This window comes from Fusarium venenatum, assembly GCF_020744135.1.
Source record: "Fusarium venenatum strain MPI-CAGE-CH-0201 chromosome Unknown EDB82scaffold_1, whole genome shotgun sequence".
Classification (NCBI taxonomy): Eukaryota; Fungi; Ascomycota; class Sordariomycetes; order Hypocreales; family Nectriaceae; genus Fusarium; species Fusarium venenatum.
The window spans coordinates 353,790-371,664 of record NW_027072129.1 but is presented as its reverse complement, the minus strand read 5'-3'; the positions used below and the strand labels follow the sequence as shown (position 1 = coordinate 371,664).

At 45.7% G+C, this 17,875-nt stretch overlaps 6 protein-coding genes across 6 annotated transcripts; 2 read left to right on the top strand and 4 right to left on the bottom strand.

The window, feature by feature from the left end:
* Positions 1–734: 734 nt before the first annotated feature.
* Positions 735–5,388, bottom strand: EDB82DRAFT_564132 (P-loop containing nucleoside triphosphate hydrolase protein). Its single transcript, XM_065609789.1, has 12 exons — positions 5,173–5,388; positions 4,924–5,111; positions 4,812–4,866; positions 4,715–4,753; positions 4,152–4,678; positions 3,665–4,091; positions 3,450–3,605; positions 2,817–3,390; positions 2,605–2,759; positions 2,044–2,573; positions 1,687–1,993; positions 735–1,632 (listed from the first exon to the last, which is right to left on the bottom strand). The coding sequence occupies exons 1-12, from the start codon at positions 5,275–5,277 to the stop codon at positions 961–963; spliced, it is 3,735 nt and encodes a 1,244-aa protein (XP_065465214.1). The 5' UTR covers positions 5,278–5,388; the 3' UTR covers positions 735–960.
* Positions 5,389–6,402: 1,014 nt separating this feature from the next.
* EDB82DRAFT_469682 (uncharacterized protein) lies at positions 6,403–7,050 on the bottom strand (the record flags this gene model as incomplete). Its single annotated transcript, XM_065607932.1, has 2 exons — positions 6,403–6,779; positions 6,834–7,050. The coding sequence occupies 2 exons, from the start codon at positions 7,048–7,050 to the stop codon at positions 6,403–6,405; spliced, it is 594 nt and encodes a 197-aa protein (XP_065465213.1).
* Positions 7,051–8,256: 1,206 nt separating this feature from the next.
* Positions 8,257–9,085, bottom strand: EDB82DRAFT_1319 (uncharacterized protein). Its single transcript, XM_025732478.2, has one exon. The coding sequence runs from the start codon at positions 8,956–8,958 to the stop codon at positions 8,371–8,373; it is 588 nt and encodes a 195-aa protein (XP_025591399.2). The 5' UTR covers positions 8,959–9,085; the 3' UTR covers positions 8,257–8,370.
* Positions 9,086–9,688: 603 nt separating this feature from the next.
* EDB82DRAFT_469681 (uncharacterized protein) lies at positions 9,689–10,378 on the bottom strand (the record flags this gene model as incomplete). Its single annotated transcript, XM_025732479.1, has 3 exons — positions 9,689–9,757; positions 9,840–10,139; positions 10,199–10,378. The coding sequence occupies 3 exons, from the start codon at positions 10,376–10,378 to the stop codon at positions 9,689–9,691; spliced, it is 549 nt and encodes a 182-aa protein (XP_025591400.1).
* A 2,627-nt stretch (positions 10,379–13,005) lies between these two features.
* EDB82DRAFT_454001 (uncharacterized protein) lies at positions 13,006–15,518 on the top strand. The gene is made up of 5 exons (XM_025732480.2): positions 13,006–13,349; positions 13,414–14,207; positions 14,272–14,713; positions 14,769–15,057; positions 15,128–15,518. Exons 1-5 carry the CDS (start codon positions 13,180–13,182, stop codon positions 15,497–15,499), a joined length of 2,067 nt encoding a protein of 688 aa, XP_025591401.2. The 5' UTR covers positions 13,006–13,179; the 3' UTR covers positions 15,500–15,518.
* A 416-nt stretch (positions 15,519–15,934) lies between these two features.
* Positions 15,935–17,825, top strand: EDB82DRAFT_453997 (Tannase/feruloyl esterase; the record flags this gene model as incomplete). The annotated part of the gene is made up of 1 exon (XM_025732481.2): positions 15,935–17,825. The coding sequence occupies one exon, from the start codon at positions 15,935–15,937 to the stop codon at positions 17,699–17,701; it is 1,767 nt and encodes a 588-aa protein (XP_025591402.1). The 3' UTR covers positions 17,702–17,825.
* Positions 17,826–17,875: the final 50 nt, after the last annotated feature.

Here is a 17,875-nt window from a genome sequence, read left to right as displayed (position 1 = left end):
GTCATAGCGGTCGTGCCAAGGTGGTGTCTGCAAAGGATGAGCGTTGTTGATTTTTACAGAATAAACACTCTATTGGGTATGGGATATAGGTCTAACAATCGGATAGACCGGCTGGCTGCTGATATTGGATATCTGTCAACTTCGGCCGCGCGACCGGGTGAGTGCTTGGGTTCTACGTACAGGCAGCCGCCCGAATATATATTCTTGGGCATTCTCGCACGCGCAGCGCTCAAAAGTCTTTGAAATGGGGGGCGCCCGCTATGTTGTTGTTGTTGTTGTTGTAAATTTCCGTTCCATATCTACCTGTAATAAGAACAAGAAATAAACCGCTCTATGCGATTTTCGACAGTTCATGTATATTAGTCCCAAACTAGCTCCAAGCACTCTCAAGTAGAGTTTCAACGACCAGGACAAGCTGGACTTTCGAAAATTCGGGCTTTCGCCTCAAAGAAGGCCGGCTAGTGGTCCACTTTGACGTCTCTTAGTCACGATGGCTCATTATGATTCATCATTATTCTCCGTGGTTCGAGGAAGCGCTAACTGTGAACTCGGCTGTAGTCCCCCTGGACTTAGCTTCGTCATCTTACAGAACGCGGAAAACTTTGTGGTGGCTCTATCATCAGATAACAGGCCATTAAACATATCAAGTAATGGTGATGATGTTCACATTTTAGGATACGCCAAGGCGAAGAAAGACAGCATGTTACTTTAAATCAGACAATAGAAAATCAATAATTGTTTCATCTACAGACATTGTGATTGTATACAGCCTTTGTTCCACAGCTTTTTTTCTAAGTTCCATTTAAAGCAGTTTGTATTAAAAACGATTATTTGCGCATGTTCAACAGGTACTAACTACCTTTCAGATACATTTACTTACGAAAGGAAATAATATATCATTACGCCGCCCAGTAGTCCCAAGCCAGTGAAGTGCATGACCATATGTGGCATGATGATTTGTCAAGAAATCTGATTGTCCAACCCCTGTGCTAAACACATCTCGTAGTACATTCCGCGTTGAGTAAGCAATTCTGAATGAGTACCACACTCCACGACGCGCCCCCGAGAAAAGACATAGATACAATCTGCATTCTTGATTGTGCTGAGGCGGTGCGCAACTGCGATTGTCGTCCGACCACTTGAAACTCGGTCAAGTGCAGTTTGCACGACTTTCTCGCTTTCCGTATCCAAAGCACTGGTAGCCTCGTCGAGAAGTAATAAGCGTGAAGAACGAATCAGAGCCCTTGCAATTGCTATACGTTGCCTCTGGCCACCCGATAGCTGAGTTCCTAAAGCTCCGCAAGGCGTATTCAACCCATCTGGTAATGACAGAATGAAATCGTGGATGTTGGCATCAGTAGCAGCTGCCATGATAGTATCTGTAGATGGCGGGGTGGAAGAAGGATAGCCAAGAGCAATGTTATCACCGATTGTTCCTTCGTATAGCACTGGCTCCTGCTGGACTAGAGCGACACTAGCACGATATTGTCTCAACGGCTTCTTAGTCGAATTTATCCCATCAAGGATAATAGAGCCCGACACGGGATCATAGAACCGTTCCAGCAGTGCAATCATTGTGCTCTTGCCGCATCCAGACGGGCCAACCAATGCCACAAAGCTGCCCGGTTGTATCTGTCACTAGTAAGCGACTGGCCACGGTGGGCAGTATGGACCTGCATCACTTACCTTTGCATTGATACCTTTCAAAACTTGTAGGCCAGCTCGACGTGGGTAGGAGAAACGAAGATCTTGGAATTCGATTGCCGCAGCATTCTTCTCCGAGTTATCATCTTGTGAACCTTCCTCACGCATGTCCTGGTCCACTTGTGATCGCACTCTGAGGACGTAGTTAATAGAACTCCGTGCCTTTGTCAGGCTAGTGCTGAACTGGAAGAACATGGCGGCAGCTTCACCAGAGAACATGATAGCCATGAAGACAGTATAGAACTGTGTCGAACTGTATTCGCCAGTTGACACAAGGCGACCACCGTACCTGTTTCAGTAAGCAGATGCAGATTAAATGGCAAAGCAGTGTTAACATACCAAAACCCGAGAGCCATTGCTAAGAATGAGATAGACTGACTCAAGGCATACCAGAGCATATTCCACCCAAGACCTTTTATAGATCTTTCAGTGATATCCCTAAGAGATTCCTTGAACTTGTCAACAACTCCGTGCTCCAAATTCAAAGAAGCGACTGTGCGGATCGCCATGGTAGCCTCTATGGCTAATCCTGCACTTTCAGCAAAACGCTCGCTATTAAGAGCATCCAGTTTGAACTCTAGGCGAATTCTCAGGTACCCGGCACCTAGTAGCGGGGGTAGAGCACCAAAGACAAGAACAAGCCCAAGTTTCCAGCCGACAGCTATGGCCAAAATGCAGCTCGAAACGACGTTAATGATGTTAACGATAACCAAACCAATGTTCATGGACAAGAGCTCCATGATGTTCTGTGGCTCTGTGGAAAGTCGAGACACCAGCGCGCCTGTAGTGTGGGAGGGATCATCGAAAAAGCTCATTTGTTGCCACATGATGTTGGTGAAAAGCTCAAAACGGTAACTTTTGAGGATGTGCTGGGCTTGGACATTACTGACCATTACTGACCCAACCGAAAATTCCGTAAGCCAACAGATTTGCCAAAGCCACAACAAAGAACATGAGCGAGAAGAAGTCGCCTCGGTCGGTGAGTTCGGACCCTTGCAAGTTGAAGGCATCCACAGCCCGTGAGAAAACCACTGCAAGCGCGGGATAGGTGAGACCTAAGAATAGTTAACTTTCGATTTGAATCTCGACCTGAAGGAACAACTGTCACCCACCAGCAACGAGGCAGAAGCCGAGACTGACGGCGAATAGCCCCCAAAGAGACCGTTGTTCACGGAGAATTATAACGATACCTCGTATAAGGCTATAGTTCATCATGTTGCTTAGCTGTTCAGCTGGGACTTCCTGGGTTGTGGAATCAGCGAGAGATAGAACATTGTCCAAATCTTTCCTTGCTTCATGCTCCCCATTCGGCTCCTGTTGTTGCTGTCGCTCTTCGCAATCTTGCCCAAGATCTTGGATTTGGACAAGTTTTGTATATGACCCATCCAGCATCATAAGCTCGTTGTGTGTGCCTTGTTCGATGACCTCTCCTTGAGACATGACCACGATGTTATCAGCGTCACGGATTGTAGATAATCTGTGTGCAATCACTAACGTAGTCCTGCCGGCTCTAACGTTATTCAGTGCCTTTTGTACCATTTGTTCCGCGTTTGGATCCAAAGCGCTTGTCGCCTCGTCGAGGAGAAGAATTCGTGGGTTCGATATAATGCTTCGTGCAATGGCGATCCTCTGCTTTTGACCACCTGATAGCATCCCACCTCTCTGGCCGACTAGAGTGGCGTAACCCTGGAATTTGCTGTCAGCTAACCTGTTATTCAGAATCTTAAAATACATCGTATATTTACCTCGGGTAACTTTTGAATGAAATCGTGGGCGAATGCAGCCTTGCAGGCTTCGTGCACCATTTTCTCCTTTTCCTCGAACGGGAGAGATGCTAACTCGGTTGCTGTCAAGCCGAGTTCGACGTTTTGGAAAACTGTCCCACTGAAAAGAACAGGCTCCTGCAGTATCTCGATGTTAGTGCTCTGATTTTCTCGAAATGGCTATGTTTGTTATTTACCTGTTGCACCAAGCGAACATTGGTTCGTAGCCACTGAATATTCAGTCCATCAATATTTTGACCATCTATGGCAATTGAGCCACTGGATGGTTCATACCATCTCTCCATTAAACCAATGATTGTGCTTTTCCCAGAGCCGCTAGCGCCTACTAGAGCCGTTGTCTTGTTTGTTGGCACGGAGAGATTGACGCCCTTGAGCACGGGAACGTCAGGTCGCGACGGGTAAGCGAAGCGCACATCACGCAGCTCAATCGAACCGTGACAATAACTCGGTTTAATGCCTTGGTCAGAGAGTGGGTCTACCTTGGACTGGCGGTCGATCACTTGAAACAGCACATGAGCTGCAGCGGCGGCTTTGGAGATATGAACGATCTGTGGCGCCACTTGGGTAAGGGCCTGTGCGGCGACGATGACGGCGAAAATAACACTATGTTTTGTTGACAATTGATAAGAGTCGGTTATGTGAGTATAGAACAAGAACACTTACGTGACAATACTTCCAGGCTCTGCGATCTCACCCGTGGCATAGCGACGAATGCCTTGCCAGAAGGCAAGGGCATAACCGACGTAGATGCAGAAGAACTCGAATGAATATAGAACGGATAGAACAGGAGACTTTTTGAGACCTGTCTTGTGCGCCTGTTGCAGGATGGTGCCATACCGCTTGGACATACTCTTGAAAGCCCAGAAAGCGTGGATGTTTCGAATGCTCGAGAAGACCTCTTCTGCCACCAAGCTGGCTTGATCATAGATACCCATGCAAGCATGCTCATACTTGGTGTCCATTGCAAGGCTTACCATGACAACGATAAGACTTGTAGGTACGATACATATGATAATCAGAGTTAGTTTCCATTGGACAACGAATGCAACGATGAATGCCGCCACAAATGTCGACGCTGCTTGGACGATCAGTCCCAACTTCTCGGCTATGCCCCCACTGACATGGTTTCCGTTCGTAGTCAGTTGGCCAGAAATCGAGCCTCCATCCGGCAGATCAAAGTAAGTTATCTCCTGGCTGAGGGCTTACTTTAGGAAATGAAGGCGCACATTCCGGGTTACTCGGATCCCAGTAAAGGCGATGAGTACCTAGAAACGTATGTCAACGATACAGTCCAGCAGCCATCGAGTGCTTCTGTTGACTGACATTCCAGGTATAGCTCAACACGAATTTGGCAATGAATAGGTAAACGAACCAAAGACTATTAAGAGTCAGTGAAAACAAGCATCGCAGGTCTGACGGGAGGTCATATGCTTACGTGTAATGGTTAATTTCAGATCGAAACTGTTCTGGACTCATAGATCCAGTTGCAAATTCGTTAAAAACGGTAACAAACTTGCCAAAAACAATATCCATGAGAGGAAGTAACGTGCCCGTAGCAATCATACAGATAAAAGCCACTATATTTAGACACCAGCCAAGGGTGTCATTGTAGGTGAATACGCGCTTATTTGGTTGTTTTGATCAGCTGTCAATATCATGCAGAACCTGAAGCGGTTTGTCTCACCAGGTAACTTCTCAATGGCGAGCTCGACGTAGAGCCGTCCGACTGGCTACTAGCGGCCAGGCCGTCCTGTGATGGCGATGATTGTAACTTGTTATCAGCTTTCATCGTTGAAAGGATTTCCAGATGGTGCTTGATGGGCACTGTTTTACGTGGTACATAATCAGCTTGCCGAGGGTAACCTTATCTTAAAGTAAAGATTTCAGTGCTTACAAGGGTGATGACAACTGACTCCAATGAATCTAGTCCAAGAAATGAGCAGTACTCACTCACATCATTCTCACTCATCACCGGGAAAGTCATTTTTCTTGGCTCGGCGAGACTCAATGTAGACTAGCGTCAGTGCTAATGAAAGCAAGCAACAAGACAAAGGAGTTCACTACTAGACTACTAAAATTACGTTGTGGACCGTGTTTCAGGGGCGCTAATCGCGAAGATACTCTCATGAGTCTCATCCAATATTCCCGTAGGGTAACAACTTTGACTAAGATTTTGCATTGTTTGCGGCCCAATAACGTCCCGTAAATCCTTGACAATAATACCCGGCACCTTGCTTGGTTTTGTGGTTTTGTATATTCCGGTGTTGTCTAGCCTAGAGCCCTTGTTGGTGACATCATAAGCAAGCCATGGGAATCCGCCACAAAGTCGCCCTAGCCCGCTAGTTGAAGTATCAACGATCGAATCGTAAGATTAGGCGTCGCTGGTACCGAAAATGAAATATATCTGAGTGTTGATGGTGAAAAATGGCTGTTGGTCGAAAATTTCAAGAAGGTCATCCATTTCTTCTGACATCTTTTCGCGCAAACATTAACAGTTCTATTCAATAATCTAAAAATGTGAGTTGACAGACTTACTGGCCATGAACAGAAGATGCAGGCCTAATCAGGTTAAACAAACTGTTCTATCGCTCTTCAATTTCCTCTCTGAGAATGATATGCAATAACTCATGCCGTGTAATTGTGTCTCATTTTGAATTTACATTTGACCCAAACCATGCTTCTCCCAGTTACAGTCAGCATGTATACGGTCAAGCCGAAAGAAGGCCCGCGGGTGGCTCTTTTTGTCCGGCAAACGCGCATCACTACTCATGTACATGCATATTATAAGGCCCAGACACCACAGCATTACTCAAAGTTTTCTCAAATTAGTGTACGATACTAGAATATTACATCGACCCTTAGTCATGGCTTTGTTTCCTCTTGAATCTCACGGCTGGCTTAACCTTAAAATACACTACTTTCTCAGCATTCCCCTCAAAAAATTAACTTCGGCATCCTTCTTCGCAAGCTGTAACTCCAAATCATTCTTTTCCTCTTTAACCGCTTCCAAAGCCTGCTCCAATTCCGCAATTCGGTCCATCTTCTTCTGACGATATTTCCTTGCCGCAACCGTGTTACGTTGACGTTTGTGAATAAGCGCTCTTGATGTTTCATCGGTTTTCTTACATGGCTTCGAGGAGTTTTGCAGATTTTGAGGGCTTGACGAAGATGAAGTGGGTGTAGGTTCTCTAGGATTTAAATTGGAGGTGAAACCGTCAAAAGACAGGCCCTGTTCGACGAGAGGTGAGACGGAAGGGAGGACGTTAGGCACTAAACTCGGGCAAAATGACTCTTCTCGTGATTAGTCTCAAGATTGCTGCAGTGGGAGGAATACAACAGACGTACCATTAGGCTGATCAGAATGAGAAATTGTTTGTATATCCTGACTCCCTTCGACAAAAGCGGCGGGATTCCATATTGGGGGATACGATGCGGCATCATCTGTGAGCTTGGGTGACAGATTGACAAGAAATGATGCCTGCAAAATCCCTCCCATTCCTGATTCCCCTTCTGAGCCCGCGAGACATCCTCCACGGGTATTTTCATGTGTCTCCGCGGGCATTGAGAAAGGGTTATCCAAGGCCCATTGCCAGGTGGAATCTGCCAGCCACGGGGCAGACAGGGACAGGGCGGGCGAACCATAATGCTTGGCACATTGTGAACAACATTGTTGCAGAGTTGAGAGCCGGCCTCACTCTGAGGCCGAGAAAAGTTTCAAGGAATTTAGTAGAAGAGCGTGTGCAACAAAATTTTGGCTTGAGGGAGAGTTAAAATCGGATAGAGGGGAAGGAAGAACGAAGGAAAACACGAAAAGGGACGTGAGCAAGCAAAGCATGGAACCAATTCAGGGAGATCAATCACGTGTTATGAGTTCATTCTGAGCCATTTCGTTAGTGTGAGCTGAGCCCCGTACACGCATTAGTGCAAGCAGCTAATATCGAGGCAAAATTTTATCTCTTCCTAGACTACTACTATAATCTAATAGTTGGGTTTCCCAAGGGATAAACTAGTCCACATTAGGTTTATATTGGCAGGTACATAGAGCACTATAATACTGAGTATTGCAAAGTTTTATATCCTTTAATAATAAATGAAATAGGGTAGGTATACAGGTAGAGATATTTTATTAAACATTAACAAGCTAAATTCCACTGATATTCACATCAGTTGTAACTGAACTACCTGTCTGGGTTTAAATCGGTGGCTTGGTAGCAGCAATTACGGGAGCTTGAGGCGTCTCTACCACTTTGGCTTCTTCTTTTTGGCAAATGTGGGTAAGAGAACGATATCATTAGCAGAACTTCCCTCTGTTCATTCTTTGTTCCGCATCACTTCTTCAATAGCGTGTCATTTAATGTATATAGTGTGTCTAAAATATACTTGAACTTATTGAAATGTGTTATATAAGTTATTGCCAATAAATACAGATATACCCATCGTGAACCACGATGGGCCCATGAACTTGTTGTTCGATACCGACAAAAGAGATCATAACAGCATGCCATTCCGTAACGTTCAGCCACAAGATTTGTGGCTCGAAGATAATATAAGATTATTGGCAAGGATTGATAAGCTCTTGGCCAGAATGTATGGTTATAGCAACGACCTATACAAAGCTCGCTCTTGCCTCTGTTGTCGGCTAAAGGATTCCTAGTTAATTTCAATGTCACAGACTGAACTTTTAACACCAATTAGCTCCGCTTTCAACATGAAGACCACTATTTCTCCCAATCCCTCCTTTACTAACAGCGGCAAGGCAGTACCTGGTGTGAACGGCACCAAACAAGAGCAAATGATGTCAACCTTGACGACTCATCTGAACACAGCATTGCCGCTGTTTGTTTCCCTAGACTTAGACCACATTGACTACCGCCTGTAAGGTTTATACAACACTCTCAGTGGCGTTCAGCAAACCGATGATGAAGCACAGAACGGCTGGCGAGTCCACCACTAACGATCTCGTGAGATGCATCTTCAACCACAACTCTAATGATTCCGTGCTCTTAGCATCTTCATCATTGCGCCGAATTTTGGCCAGCAACTTGATTGCTGTCGGACCAAAAACAAGCAAATGACCAGCTGCAAACAGAGTTCCAGCCATGTAAGACAGGATGGTAATCAGATCCCCCGTACCCTTCCAAACAGATGCAGCATTCGCCAGTCCACTCGCTAAGCTCAGTGTAAAGCTTCCGAAAACAACTTTTGTTCCTGCTGGTGCCCAGTTGGTGAACCACGGCGGTAGAAGCTCGTTGGCTTGCTCTCGATACTGGCGTTTTGTCCAGCAGGACAGGAATTTATATTCATCGTAGGCGAACTGTAGACTGACTATTGACGAGATGACTGGCAAAAGGCGGAGAAACTTGGTTGGTAGAATTATTCCAAAAACAATTGAAAGAACAATAATTGAAACCAAGAGTTTTATAATTTGCTGTGATGTTTTGCTGGGCGTAGACTGTGTGCGATTCATCATGAAGTGTCGAAGTGTTGATCGAAGCGACGATAAGACAGAGTAAAAAGAAATTGAAGTGATATAAGATTGGAAAATGGAGGTGCAGTGGTTTCGAGAAAGCCGTTTATTTGTACTCGAGTGATAGAGGGGTTGACACCACCAGTATCGTACTAGCTCTGAGTAAGATTTGCCAATTTTGGCGATCTTGACTTGATAGCAACAAATTCCAGCCTATAAGATCGCTTGCGCGCCTAGATAAGTTTGTCAATCAATTGAATGGAAGCCTGGATCCTCGTACGGTGGTTAGATAATGACTTTGCCACATGGCTTATATACTCAACTACGTCAATTGGTATTGCTATTGGACTTGACGTGCAAACAATATTCAGCCAAGCCTCATATTTGCAATGCTCAGATCAGATACTGCAAATCATATGTTTTCTCATCTTGGAATTTTTCGCCTCACTAAACCACAACTACTATGACTTTTTCCCCACTCGGATGTATTTATCTATGATAACTCAGAGTAGGGTGCATAGATATACCGGATTACGTAAGACAGTCACCTGGACTACTACAAGAGTTACAAAACGGAAGATACCACTGATTGGGTAAGTTAATTTTATTATTTCGCTGTAGTATCCAAGTAAAATGCTACTGCTATACATCAAGCCAGACCCTACTTGGTCTCAACAACCTGTCCCATGATATGTCCTAATCAGGGAGCTTGGAAATGGCTTCAAGCCTCCATTTAAACGTTGAGGATCTTGAACTCGGCTGGGACGGCATCGGCACCAGCGCCGGTGACGGCAATTTCCTCCTGTAAGCGAGTAAATCAAGTCAGCATTCAGTCCAGATGCAATATACATGATCTCTCTTCTAGGGCTGCAGCAGAAACTTACCAACTCCTGAATCTTCTCCTCCGTAAGGCCTGCAATGTCGTACATGGTGCCTTCGACAAGGCCAAGCGCGTTGGGCTCGACAGCGGCTTCGCATTTTCCGCTGCCGGGCTGCTCGGCAGGGCATGACAGGTCATCAGCGCGCTTGCGGCCGATGAAATAGTACTTGCCGGCCGTGCGGTCGCCTCGCGAACCGTATGACAAGCAAAGGTCTGTGTTTCCGTTTGAATCTTGCTGGTTTGCGATGTATCTGCAGCCACCACCCGTGTAGGCCTCGGCACGAATGCGCCAGGAGCTTGGGATCTGTTGATACCTATTAGTTCTGATCGGTCATTGATCCAAAGGAAAGAGGTTTCACGCACAGCGTTGACAGAGATGCTCAGTAGGCCACTGCTTGCTGAATCGGTGAACGAGCAGCATACGTTGGGGTTAAGGCCAACGCAAGCTCTGAAGGAACCGTTGCAGCTAGCGCCTGACCAAGCCCTGAGATCGACGGCCGATGCAGTGGCTGCGAGAGTGAGGATGAGTCCGGAGAAGTACATATTGATGGATGTAGTGGTGGTATTTGTTTGAAATATGAGGTAGGAGATGGTGGTGAGTGAGGAAGCAAAAAGAACTAGACGAAGCACATTTCTTTATACTATTTCCCGACCAGGCTTCCCATCCTACGACTGTTCTCATTTTAAATAAGAGAAAGAGTATTGATACCTGGATGGTTTTGCTATGCAGGGGCCGATCGTGAGTTGTCTAACTACCTTCCACATGGGGTGTCGGATGTTAGCTGGCCAAGCTTGGTGGTATTGCAAGCATCTATCGGCAATGATCAAGAGTCCTGCTAATCCTCCACAACCAAAGTCCCTTTGCCACATATTAAGTCTTTTCTCTCAAAGATCAATTTATCTTTACAACTTGCAAAAATCCTTGATCTTGTATCTTAATTACAGGCGCCCAATTCTAATATTCCTTTCCTACGCCATCCTGTTCCCCTGGCGCAGTTCCTTCACTTAAGAATAAATAGCCTCAGATAACAACTATCAATCTCTACTACTATCAATTTACATATAGTTTGACCAGCGCCTACTAAACAAGGTAAACGTATAGGATCCTCTTTTCGAAACCTTACTTTTTGGCCGACTGCGTCTTGGTATCAATCCTTCAGTCAGCAAGCTTAAAATGCCTGCCATTTCGGGCCACTTACGCCAAGGGCATTTCATAGGATATCTTTTTGTCTACCTAGATGAATACGATGTGGCATTGCGGATGATGGATTATCAGCCTAAAATTGAACCCTGCCGTTTCTGCCCCCAAACCTACGTAGATAGTTACATAGTTAGTCTGGAATGCTACTCTCCGTCAGCTTATTGCAGAGACTAGTTTTATCTACTCAAGTCGTTCCTATCTTTATAAATTGGTAGGAGCTATTGATTTATTGTAAAGTGTTAATTACGTAGAGCTTGTTTATGTTAATTTCATTGTCTTAAATAATTCTGGATTGACAGAATTCTGGCTCGTGTTTGGATCGTATCTGGGATCTTCTGACCTGATAGTTGTCTTCTGACAATTACTGTATTTGAGGCCAGCGCAACAAAGATGATATCGGACCTTCGGTTTAAACATCGCCTCGGGAGGGGTAATGCTACAGGATACTTGCATGGCTAATGCAAGCGTAAGGCTGAAATGGGCACAAGCGCTTATTTCTACCCGGGATCGCTGTTAACTACGTTGGATTGACTACTGCCGATGTGTAATCCTCCGTCTCACTGCATCTCCGCGTCAAGGCGACGACAATAAGGCATCGAAGTTGACCAATAGTTAGGCTGTTGTCCATGACTATTCATGAAAACGGGAATCTTTCCAAGGGCATACATAACGTTACTACGTCAAGGTCGACCGCCTTAACAAGTTCCCCCATTTTCATTAGCTCTTGTCAATAGCAAGGGTCTTGCTGACTGCATCTATTCGAATATCCTTTTCCTCCTGTAAATTTTCCTCATTACTAGAGTTAAGTTAGCAGTAGAAAACTTGACGTAAAGAGTGCTTTCCAGTCTTGGTAGTTCAAACTTCTAGACTAGTCTAGTAATTTGAACTATGCCGAATGGGTAAAAGCTCTGTGTTTGCATCCGTTGTTAACAAGTGGACCTATCCTTAGTCTAAGAGACATATGATTCGCAGCATCGCCAATGGATGATGTTTCTGCTTGTTTCTCTATTAGACAAACCTTTCTCTCGAGTCAGTCCGCCATCTTTCGCATTATCCCCTTGTGATACAATGATCCATCCTTGCTACCTATCACTGCAAAGTGCAAAAAAACATACAACAGCGGGGATTCGCTGGTCGTCACCGACCCAACTACTAATCCGCCCCTCACTGGCTTGACTATGGGAGAGCGGACGGGATCCCGTATTTTCCAATGGGTATGGTCGTATGTACAAGTTCTCATCTGATCAAAGTATATAAGCAAAGACAATTGCATTCACAGGACCCATTGCTAAACTCCTGTTGCGCAGAACCCGGCCTGACTAAAGTCAAGAGGAAGTTGCAGATGTTTTAACCTACTGTGCTCTTACTAATTAGACTGTAGTCAGTCTCAATGGCATTCCATTACACAAGATTGAGATTACGCGGAGGAGATATCCTACTATGGGTCGAAGGAAAGAGTAAAAAGTATGATTAACTTAACAAAGGGAAAGCTCGATGCCGTCGAGACGTGGACAACGGAAAATGGTACATTAGACATGGGTAACACAGACGAAATAGAAATGACACCAGATAACAGAACTAAATTAATTCTAAAAATCACCTAAAACTGGATGTTGTCAACGTATGATCAGCTGTTTCATCGCAATTCGGTGAAAATCGCAAAGGGGGAAGAATCTTGATATCGAAATGCTTTATCATGGTCAACCACTCACAAAGAAAAGGTGCCTCAACTGCTGAATCGATGTCTTTCTCTCAAGACAGGGAGAATTGTCCACTCTAGTCCAACATATTTGGATCAATTTTCATCATGTGATTAACAACTGAATCAATACAATCGATCAAGCCAGCTGGGTTAAACAGGAGAAGCAGAAATTACCCTGTAGCAACTAGCCTAATGAGAATTAGCCTCGGAGAAGAATATTTACCGCAGTGACCAGACGCTACAAACCCACGGTGCGTTGTGGGGTCTGTTGATTAAAAGTATATTCTGGTGGGGTTTCAGGTCGGACAAATCGGACAAACCCCCTAGCACGATTATCAGCATTCCCCGATTGTCGGACCGGATCTCGCCTTCAATGACTTTTTCACAATAGGGCCAGCTTTCCATGTTCCTTGCACAGTATCAACAGAAAGTCTCGCGTCAATGAGTGTCAGACTTGCCGCTTGCGAACCCTGTCGTCGGTCCAAACTAGCCTGTGGCCACGAACAACCCGTTTGCAGCCGATGTCGTAGCCGAAGCCAAGGCGCACGCTGCGTCTACAGGAAGCAGCCGTTCCGCAGAAGGACATTGAGGACCCAAAGCAAGGAGATAGAGTAAGTCTGCAGCAAAAAAAATGCGAGATGATAGGTTTGGTAGCTCATCGGTCTTGCTATATAGAGAATCAATTCCAACTGAAACCTTAGCAACTTCCCCATCTCTCCACGACGCCACCTCTTCTGAGGAGGCAACGATTTCCTCAGCACAGCCACATCACTACCCGAACCCTGGCTATCTTGGAATATCAAGTCATTCAACTCTCTTCAACCAAGTTTTGTCAGGAAATGAACCCAATCCCACTTCCCCCCAGCCAGTCTCGGCAAGGTCCACATCGGATTCTCCTATGCACCTTTTCGGCGATCTCGGCGTGGCAGATAGAGCAGTTCATGCTTTGACTCGCTTAGATAGGATGGACATCTCTAAGATTACACCTTTAGTTGATTCCTGGCTTACGAAAGGTGTCAATCTTCCCCTGGCTGGGCCGTTCGTTGCCTGCTGTCTAGACTCTGTGAAACGGTGGAGACAACTCTTGACATCTAACCCTACGAGTGATACTGAACTAGGCAGCATGGTGTCTATCTACGCAAAGGCCCTATTAGCTAACACACGTAAGCCTATCGTTATGTACCAGGAAATGAATACACAAGACTTTCTATCTCAGATGTTGGAAACAAATCTGAGGTGGGAGAACTTGGGTATCTTCTTTGCTGCTGCTGCAAGGGCAGCATACGATACGACTCATTTCGCACCTCTCTATTCTACCAATGAGCAGCGCCATAGAGTTATCAAGGCTTTAACATATATAGGAGACTGTTGCTTAGAAACATGCATTGAGCTGGATTGCTTGAATGACTTACAACTTATTCTACAATATGAAAATTTCATCATACACTCCCAAGTCGACGGTGACCAAAGTAAGTCGTGATTCTGGCACATGCGGCACCTATTTGAAAATATTTTGCTGAGCTTTATTCCCAGGCTATCACTCGTGGAGAAGAATCGGGGACGTGGCTAGTTCGTTGTTTGCTCTCGGATATCACGAGAGGGTTGGAGGGAGTGATATTCCGCCGTTCATCATCGAGTTACGAAAGGCTTGCTTTGCTCGTATATACGCCGCAGACAAAAGTTTGGGTGTGTTTCTCGGACGCCCTCCAAGAATCGTAAAGGATTATTGTCATTTCATGATCCCAAACAACCTAGATGATCCATGGGGAATTGGCTTCCATGCTACGAACCAGTCTCCTACATACACATCAGAGGCATGCGATGAACAGGAACAAACCAGCCGAGCCATTGCTAATCTCGAGCCAATTAACTATACTGCTGACACACGTTGTTCGGCGTTATTTGCATTTCTGAAAGAGGATGTGCTTCAACTTCTCCGCAAAGGATACGTTTCAGATAACGCAGAAGGTATAAGGTATGTCATACCTACCATATCTATCGGACGAATGACCTGAACATTGATCTTATAGGAAATTGCGTTCCCGAATTGTTCAACAGTGGGATGATCTTCCAGCCCACTTTCGCCTAACAACCTTACTCAAGGATTGCCAACGGAACCCCTTTGAGCGAGACTTCCTCGCAGGGACTCGACTCGACTATTTACATATTCACTTCCTCCTAGGACTAGTGTCGCAAAGAAGCATCACTGAACCTAATGATGATCTCTTACAAGTAGCTACTGAGATGCTCTCAATCACAGTGGAGGTGGTCATTCTACGCGACCAGCTTGTCAATTCTGGATCTTGTCTTATATGGAAGGTGTGTGATGTATTAATCCGAAAGTTGGATGATTACCATTCATTGCGTGGTCTGACTGTTTACATACTAGGTTGCTCAATATGGTCTCCCCGCAGCGGGGATGATATCGCTAGCACTTTTGAACTCGACAAACACTGACGCGATGTTACACTCTCGATCGAAAATGATACAAGGCTTGTGCGCATTAGTTGCAGAGATCACAACTGGGGCTTGGATTCAGGCCGGAGAGCCAAATTTTGCACTTTTTACACGCGCAACTCGAACAATCCAAAGTCTCCTCGATTCCTTGCTAGCCGCCAAAGTTCCGCAAGACTTGAGCCACAATGTAGCTGAAGCTTGGAATCCCTATGTTAACTCTCAACTGTGGGACTTTGAGATGGATTTCTGGGCAAGCCTTGCGGAGCATCCCAACTTGGTGGAATTTCCTAGTACAGATAGATAGTGGTTTATATAATATGTAGTCTTTAAACTGTGTTAGCCCAACCTATGCCGATTTTCTATGTCAATGCATTCAGTCCATAGCTGCGCCGCCCCTGCAGCTATTGTGGATGACCGGCAATGCCGTACATTCCATTCTCGGGACAGCCCCACACTCGGGACAGCCCCATAAATACTCGGGACAGCCCCACACGGCGTGATGTGGACGGACTATCTAGCTTCGCAACAGGTTAATTTGCTAATAATAAAATTTGATGCTACGTAAAGCTGGCGCAATAACGTATACCAACCGCGTGGCAGGCGATCGGCTTGTATAACACGATAAAGAAATGTAGATAAATAGAACTATGAACACCACGAGAAGCTTGCATCTTCATCTCTCACACATTCTTTTTCAGTCAATATCTTTTCTGCACTTTGGTCAATTAAGCTAACCACCATGCACTTTTCTTCTGTCTCCGTTGCAGCTGTGCTAGCTTCAGCAGCTGTCGCAAAATCCCTTTCAGAATTATGTACAGTTTCTAGTCTCAAAGCTGCTTTACCTTCCAATGGAACATTGCTTGGAATCAATATGATACCATCTTCCATCAAGGTTTCCACAGCCGTCTACAATGCAAGCGCAAGTATGGGAGGAGGCCCCATGCGTCGCGATACTGAAACCTATGACTACTGCAACGTCACCCTCACATACACTCATGGCACCAAGGGAGATAAGGTCAATCTCAAGTATGCCTTCCCCGACCCTTCCGATTTCAAGAAGCGCTTCTACGTCGCCGGCGGGGGTGGCTATTCTCTCAACACCGATGCTACTGGCGGACTCAAGTATGGTGCTGTTGCAGGCGCTACGGATGGGGGATATGACGCCTTCAACTACAGTTTCGACGAGAAGTTCCTCTTGGGAAATGGATCCATCAACTGGGATGCGACCTACATGTTCTCTTATCAGGCTCTTGGCGAGATGACTCAGGTCGGGAAGTACATCACAAAAGAGTTCTATGGTTTGACCAACACCAGCAAGGTCTATACTTACTACGAAGGTTGTTCCGATGGTGGAAGAGAGGGCATGAGTCAGGTCCAGAGATGGGGCGATGAGTACGACGGCGTCATTGCTGGTGCTCCTGCTTTCCGCTTTGCCCAGCAGCAAGTCCTTCATGTTTACCCTGCCGCAGTCGAGCACACTCTCGATTACTACCCTCCTCCTTGCGAGCTCAAGAAAATCGTCAACGCCACCATCGCCGCCTGTGATGATCTCGATGGAAGGAAAGATGGCGTCATCTCTCGAACCGACTTATGCAAGCTTCAATTCAATCTCAAGTCACTCATCGGTGAGAAGTATTATTGTGCGGCTGAGACAAGTTCTTCCCTTGGTTTTGGCTTCAGCAAGCGACAGGCTCCGGGTAGCCAACAGAGCAACGCTCCTGAGCAAAACGGCACCGTTACTGCTAAAGGTGTTGCTGTTGCTCAGGCTATCTATGATGGTCTGTTCAACAGCAAAAAAGAGCAAGCCTATCTATCTTGGCAAATCGGCTCTGACCTCTCCGATGGCGAGCCAAGCTATGACAACGAAACTGAGAAGTGGACGCTAAACATTCCTTCTACAGGGGGAATGTATGTTGCAAAGTTCATCGAGCTACTCGATCAGGATAACCTCGACAATCTTGATAATGTGACTTATGATACTCTTGTCGATTGGATGGATACTGGTCTGGTCCGTTACTATGACAGTCTTCAGACGACTCATCCTGACCTCACGACTTTCAGGAAGGCTGGAGGCAAACTTCTCCACTACCACGGCGAATCCGACCCCAGCATTCCCGCCGCCTCCTCTGTTCACTATTGGCAATCTGTTCGTTCCATTATGTACCCGCACCTGTCAGACGTCGAGGCGCAAAAAGCTCTCACAGAATGGTATCAGTTCTACCTTGTTCCTGGAGCCGCCCACTGTGGAACCAATTCACTCCAGCCTGGTCCTTATCCTCAGAACAACATGGATACCATGATCGATTGGGTTGAGAATGACAAGCAGCCATCTAGACTCAATGCCACTGTTTCTTCTGGAGATCACAAGGGAGAGACACAGATGCTATGCCAGTGGCCGAAACGACCCCTGTGGACCAACGACAAGAGTTTCAAGTGCGTTGATGATAAGAAGTCCATTGAAAGTTGGACCTACGACTTTGATGCTTTCAAGATCCCTGTCTTCTAGTTCTTACCGTGATCATGGTCAACAAAATTCCGACCCTTGCTGATGGTGATTGTGAAATCAGTCGGCAAAGCATAAACAGATCTCCTTCGGTAGCTTAGGACTAGCGCACATACATTTGAGAAGCAATTTTGTACATTCCTATGCTTAAACTTTAGTTACATTTCATTATAAATT

Bases quoted from the DNA above. Each gene is read 5' to 3' on its own strand.
- EDB82DRAFT_564132 (XM_065609789.1), bottom strand. From the start codon at position 5,277: ATGAAAGCTGATAACAAGTTACAATCATCGCCATCACAGGACGGCCTG. The intron at 4,679-4,714 runs GTGCGCCTTCAT...GCCCTCAGCCAG, and splicing joins GGATCCGAGTAACCCGGAAT to GAGATAACTTACTTTGATCT. The intron at 3,391-3,449 runs GTAAATATACGA...AGCAAATTCCAG, and splicing joins TCATTCAAAAGTTACCCGAG to GGTTACGCCACTCTAGTCGG.
- EDB82DRAFT_1319 (XM_025732478.2), bottom strand. From the start codon at position 8,958: ATGATGAATCGCACACAGTCTACGCCCAGCAAAACATCACAGCAAATT.
- EDB82DRAFT_454001 (XM_025732480.2), top strand. From the start codon at position 13,180: ATGAGTGTCAGACTTGCCGCTTGCGAACCCTGTCGTCGGTCCAAACTA. The intron at 14,208-14,271 runs GTAAGTCGTGAT...CTTTATTCCCAG, and splicing joins CCAAGTCGACGGTGACCAAA to GCTATCACTCGTGGAGAAGA. The intron at 14,714-14,768 runs GTATGTCATACC...TTGATCTTATAG, and splicing joins GATAACGCAGAAGGTATAAG to GAAATTGCGTTCCCGAATTG.